Below are 6,000 nucleotides of genomic sequence, written 5' to 3'. Positions count from 1 at the left end.
CGGCAAGGGCTTTGGAGAAGCGCAGAGCTCTTAAGCCATTTTAACCAGAAGCCTGTCAGGCCAGGGTTCTGCTATTTTAGACTTGCTACAAAAACGCAAGGAAAAAGCCCCAGACAATCAGGAAGAGCACTCCGTGACAGGGACTCCTCACCCACAGTCATCACCCTGTGCCAGGGCACTGCATCAGCAACTCTTCAGCCCGAAGATGCAGTAGCACCAGTGGTCTGAGAGAAAATACACCACCTGCCTTGTCCAAGGGATTACATGAACTGCCAGGCTGAACAACAAAGCAGCTTAAGATTAATTTTCGACAGCAGCGGCTTCCAGATGGCCAGGTAGCTGCTCTGGCGGGGAGGCTCTGGCAGGGAGGGACAGATGAGCTTCACAAATCCTGCTGTGGCAGTGGTGCGGCAGGACTGCTCCTGCGCTGGGGCAGGCAGCCCACCACTGCCTCCTGCATCCCGCCATGGCACCCAACAGCACCGGGGAGAGCTGCGCTCTGCCCGGCTACAGCACGGGGTGCTGGGGATTGTAAGATATGCAGCCAGCTGTTCCAGCCATGCGGCTAAGTCCCTCCTGCCCTGTTCTGGGCTTAGGACCCCATGGCGCAGAGACGGCACAGTGGGAGCTCACAGGCTCCCTCCTCTCCCTGCCGGGGCTCACAAGCGTCCCTGCTCTGGGGAGCTTCCGTAGGGCACCCAGTGCCTCCCGCAGCAGCCACGCTCCCTGGACTGCATGCTCTTCTGGGCAGATCGCAAGGGCTGCCACAGTATATTACAGCCCCTGCAGCTCCTCCAGCAGCACCTCTGGCTCCAGCCAGGACACCAGGAACCTGCATATGTCCCCGCCTGCCGCGTGGTCACCACACGGGTGCCCCAGCACACCACCACAGCCAGGGCACATGGATGCCGGATGCGCTTGCTCCCGAGGGGCTTCTAGTTCTTTTCCTTCATACTGGAAATGTCCCCAAAGGCTAAGAACGCGGTTTTGCTGAGGAAATCATCCTTTTTCCAGCCTGCCTACAATGTCCGTTCTGGGCAGAGGCAAGAAGAGTTCTGCTGTCTTGCCTGCCTGCCTGCCCACCCCACCACAAGACTATGAGCACCCCAGCCCTACTTCTCAGGCACAGGTGAAGAAAAACAGCTCCAGAGAGGCCACGCACAGACACCTATCTCATCTCCGCAGCGCCCGTTTGGCACGAGAGAACGACCACCATCGCCCAAGGCTGCTTTCAGTTTCTCTACCCCTCCACACTATGCACTCCTGATGGGGATGCGCTGCAGGACCGAACTCTTTCAGGCTCCTGCAGCCACGGGAAGACCAGCTGAAAGCGAGGAAGCCCTACCCTTGGAGAGCGCTTGCCGGGGGCTGCGCCTACCGCCCCCAGTGCTCGCGCCGCTGCCGCCCCCCTCACCCAGCCCGAAGCCGCACAGGCACAGCTCCTTGTGAGAGGATTTAGCTGCGTGTCCTTCCACCCACCCCAGAACAAGAAATGTTTCATCTGACATACTTCACTTGCCAGGAGAAGCTCACTTTTACCACAAGGAGAAAAGTCAAATTCACTAGCTTGCCCTACATCCCCCAGACTTTTCTGCAGAAAATTGGATGTAGTTAATGTATTTCTTCCATCTACTTACTGTCACTATTGATTCTGCATATACAAACCCATTCAACTAAGACGAAGGTGCCTGAGGTGGTGGGTTAGGGGCATGCGTGCATATGCAGGTATCACAAACAGCAGGAAATACTGCAGAATGTGATTTCACCCTGTTTGTAATCCCCTTTCTGGGAAGATGTAGCCAAACGGAAGACGTTACCTCAATCCAATCTCTGCTTGGAACAGAAGACACTGTCCTCCGATTTATACTTGTGGATAATTGAAAAATAACTAATTATAAGTTCAGGTGCAACAAAATTGCTAAGTCTTGCTATAAAAAACACTGTTAACTGCAGTCAAAATGCATTTAAATCTCCTCATAAGCATGGATGCTATGTAGCTTACTGTCTAGAAGTGTGAATTTATTAGAACAAAATAACCACCAGTCACTCGATAGTCAGCCCTGGTGCGTGCTGCATGCACCATGTAGGCTGTGGGCAAAAAGGGATGCCTGCAGGAAGGCAACAACCATTTTTTCCTTCAAATAATTCCACAGCTATTGGAAAAGTCAGGTGTGTATTTTTAACTACAACCCACTGTTCCCCGAGGCACAGGGGAGAAGGTAGGCTGCAGGCAGGCACACCGGTGCACAGGGCAGAAGGCAGGCAGCAGGCAGGCAGGCAGGCTCCTGCCTGCAGCCACTCCCACTTCCTACACAAGCTGCCTGCAGGCCGAGCCCCCGCAAACCTGGGCAGGCGGGTTCGGGTTCAAACCTGCTTCTTTGTGGCTAAAATAACGGGAGTCTGACGATGGGACCTGGATGGAGAGGGATCTTCTGGCTGCTTGGGGTCGCAGGCCTGCCTCCTGCACAGCTCCCCGTGTCACTCGCTACATTTTAGGAGAAATAAGAGAGACTCATCCTCTATGCAATGCTAAAACCAGTTTAAAACACAAAAGAAAGCTGTAGAACCACCATATGGGCTTTCCCATTCTGGGCTTCTCTCCTCTTTTTTGTACAGGTAAAACAACCCACTCTGTTGCTGCTCTCCTGCCAGTCCTGTCCCACTGCCTGCACAGCATCAACTGCTGCCTGTGAGGTACAGGCAGGGCTCACCATCACCCCAGACAGGGCATGGGCCAGTCAGAGACACCCCTCCATCAGCATGACAATGGGGAGGAGGAAGAGGAGGGAAAACACTTTTGCCATGTCTCTGAAAGTCTGAAAGGACTCATTTTGGGGCCTTCAAAATTCAGCACCAAGCTGACAAATTCCTACTGCCTTTGGGACGCATCTCGACCTTTACCTACTACTAGCAGATTGCCTCCTGTATTCTGCTGTTAACTGTGGTAGGCAAGACCTCTTCTTCCCTCCATGACCCAAATTTATGGTTGCTGCAGTGGAGAAGGTCCACCAGGAGCCAGGCACTTGCCTCACATACAACACTTCTTCCTGCTGACAGCCACAACCAGAGGCCATGGCTCTCCAGCCACATGTTGGCCGCCACGTATCACAGGCTTGCCGGCACTTGGGACCACCATGGATGGGATGTGGCCCCAACAGTTGCTCTGCATTCAAGTTCTGCACAACACCTGAAGGGAGGGCACACTCCTGGCCCACCGCTTGGGCCCCCAGCCCTGTGGGGGAGCTTCTCCTCCCAGTGCTGCAAGAGACTCATGGAAGCCAAGATCTCTACCCAGGGCTTCCGGAGGGACAGGTGGGATATGTTCCTGCTCCACTGCGGCCCCACAGCAATGATTAAAATGCAGTGCCAGGTAGCACCCAGAAGCTGAACTGCTTTTACTCGAGTTTCTCTACCTGAAGCAGCACTACCACACCAATGGGCTACGAAGCTGGCCCACTCAAAGATTTTTCAGCCTCTTTTGAGGAGACGAGAGGCAGCAGCAATCCCATCCCAGCATAACCTCTGGGGCAGAGGGGCCACCTTTTGCCACAGGAAAGTCTGATCATTAGGGACGATAATTACTGGGGCAGGTGGGAGGAGATGGGGGCAGCTATCCTACTCACACACCAACAAACCCCCTTCTTTCTGGCCTCCCCGTTCAACTCTAAGTGAGAAAGGTGGACGCTGCCTCAGCACCCCCACTGCAGGCCCAGGCAGCCCCCGGCCAAGCCGCAGGTCTCCCGCTCGATGGAACAGCAGCGGAATGAGCGCCAACTCTCTGGGACAACTCCACCGCCCAGGCGGCGGCGGGCCATCCGCTGCCCTCCCACCCCAGCAGAGATCAGCGTCACCAGCCACAGGGCTAGCTCCACGACAGGCTCCAGAAGCACCTTAAAGCCTGGGAGGAAACACCCCTCTGGTTGTTTCTTGGATCCATAGGGGGCAGAGAGGGCAAAAAGAAGAAAAAAAAATCGTGGAGAAAGGTTAGAGGGGGAAAAAAACCCAACAGGTAAAACCAGTCACTGGGGAGGAAGACAACTGGAATGTGAAAAGACAGAAACAGCTGGCTTTTGGAACCGATTGAAGAGGTGCTACTGCTCACTGTTTTGGCTGGAACTAGACACCAAGCAGGGTTTACAGACTCTTAATAGAGTTAGATGCCTGAATACTTTTGAAAATCTGGCTCCAATTTTCTGGGATAGTCATGTGAAACTAAATAAACTATGAAAATTGAGTTCAGAAGTCTTGCTTCATACATTTTCTAAGAAGAATTACAGAGGTGAAGCTGGCTGTACTCCTACCCAGCGCTAACCCAAGCATTTATTGAGCAGACAGAAACCAAACCCCTCTTCTTTACTTTGAACACAGCAGAGAGAAAAGCTGGCCGGCTTCGGTGCCTTAGTCCTCAGGGCAGCAGTACCCACCATCAGCGCATTTAAAGATACCTTAAAAGTTAGCATCGTTTTGAAATAAAGCATCTGCTGCGTGAATGTCTTCCCTGTCCTTCAGTGGAACAGGCCATTCCTGCGCTTCGCTAGGGAAATGCCCCTCTTCGTGTCTCTGCGGAGCCGGCGCAACACATCCACGCAGCCCGGGGGACGACGGGCCATGGGCCCTGCTGCTGCCGCAGCCGAACAAGACGCCGGAGGGGAGATACCCCGCGATCGCCCAGAAATCACCGCCGCGGCCAGCCGAGAGGGCAGAGCCGCCGGGCCGGCGCGGCGCTGAGAGAGGGGAGCGGGCGGGCTCCGGGCGGAGGCCCCAGCGGCGGGACGGACCCGCGGTGCCGCTCCGGAGCCGCCGGCGACGCGGGAAGGAAGGGGAAGAGCTGCCAGAACCGGCCAGGCTGCAGCCTCCGCGCGCGGGCCCCCGGGCCAGGCGGGGGCTGCCGCAGCGCGAGGCAGCGCGGGGCCAGGACACGCTCACCCCGGGCCCCTCGAGACGCCGGCGGCGGCCACGCCGAAGCCTCGTCGCTCACCACGGAAGAGCCCGCTGCCTCCGGGACGCCGGGCGGCCCAGCCTCCCACGCGGGGCTCGGGGGCCGCCCGCACAGCACCGGCCCCGCCGTGGGCCCCGGCAGCAGGGGGACAGCGCCGGTGCCGCCACCGGGCCGGGCCCCGCTCCCGCCCGCAGCCGCCCCGAGCCGCTTTGTTCACGCCGGGCTGGGCTGCCCCGAGCGAACAAAGGGCGGGCGCCGCCGGCGGTGGGGGCAGCGCGAAGCCTCCGGCCCCGGCCGGGCAGCCGGGCCGAGCCGCGGCGCCCCAGGCCAGCCCCGCTCCCCCCTGCCGCGCTCCCTCCTGCCCGGCGCGGCTCAGGCCGCCGTCTCCCCCGCCACCCCGCGGTCCCGGTTCCCCCCCCGCTCGTACTTCTTGGTGCAGTCGAGCAGGACGCCGGTGAAGCGACGCTCCCCACAGCTCAGCGTGACCACCAGCGTGTCGTTCACCATCTGCTCCACCAGCACCGGCAGCCACGCGCCCACCCGCGGCGACGGCGCCTCCGCCGCCGCCGCCTCGGCCATGCTGCCGCCACCGCCCCGCCGCCGCGCCCCTCCCCCGCCGGCGGCGGCCGCTGGGGCCGGGCCGGGACGGGCCGCGCCGCGCGATGACCTCACGGTGCGGGCGCCCCGCGGCCGCCGCTGCCGTAGGTGCGTGACGTCAGGACACCGCCCCCGCAGCTGCGGGCGACCCAGCGCCCCCTGCTCCACCGGACGGGCCCTGCCGCGCACGTGCGCCGGGCCGGGCGGGGCGGGGCCGGGAGGGGCGGGGCGGGCGCACCGGGCCGGCCCCGCCCGCCCCCTGGCGGCCGCGCCGCGCGCCGGCCCCAGACTGGCGGGGGGCGGAGCCGATTGGGGGCGGGACCCTATCGCCCCGCCCCTTCCCCCCGCCGCGGGGCAGCTCGGCGGCCGCGCACCGCCCCCGCCCCTCGGCTCCGCCCACCGGCGCCGCGCGGAGCCGCGGCCTGCCCTGCCCGGGCCGGGTCCCGCGGAGGGGGAGGGCACCG

General features: G+C 60.5%; 1 protein-coding gene across 1 annotated transcript in view; it reads right to left on the bottom strand.

The window, feature by feature from the left end:
• The window catches only part of PWWP2B (PWWP domain containing 2B), a gene marked incomplete at its 5' end in the record, with an annotated part of 8,695 nt that extends 3,177 nt beyond the window's left edge, over positions 1–5,518 (bottom strand). Inside the window, one exon of the mRNA XM_082002513.1 lies at positions 5,367–5,518. Coding sequence (XP_081858639.1) covers positions 5,367–5,518 — 152 coding nt within the window. The remainder of the gene's footprint in view (positions 1–5,366) is intronic.
• Between the last annotated feature and the right edge of the window lie 482 nt (positions 5,519–6,000).

Source organism: Phaethon aethereus (genome assembly GCF_964289735.1).
Source record: "Phaethon aethereus genome assembly, chromosome: 7".
NCBI classification, from domain to species: Eukaryota; Metazoa; Chordata; class Aves; order Phaethontiformes; family Phaethontidae; genus Phaethon; species Phaethon aethereus.
Note: the sequence above shows the minus strand (reverse complement) of the source record. Positions and strands in the feature narration are given on the sequence as shown.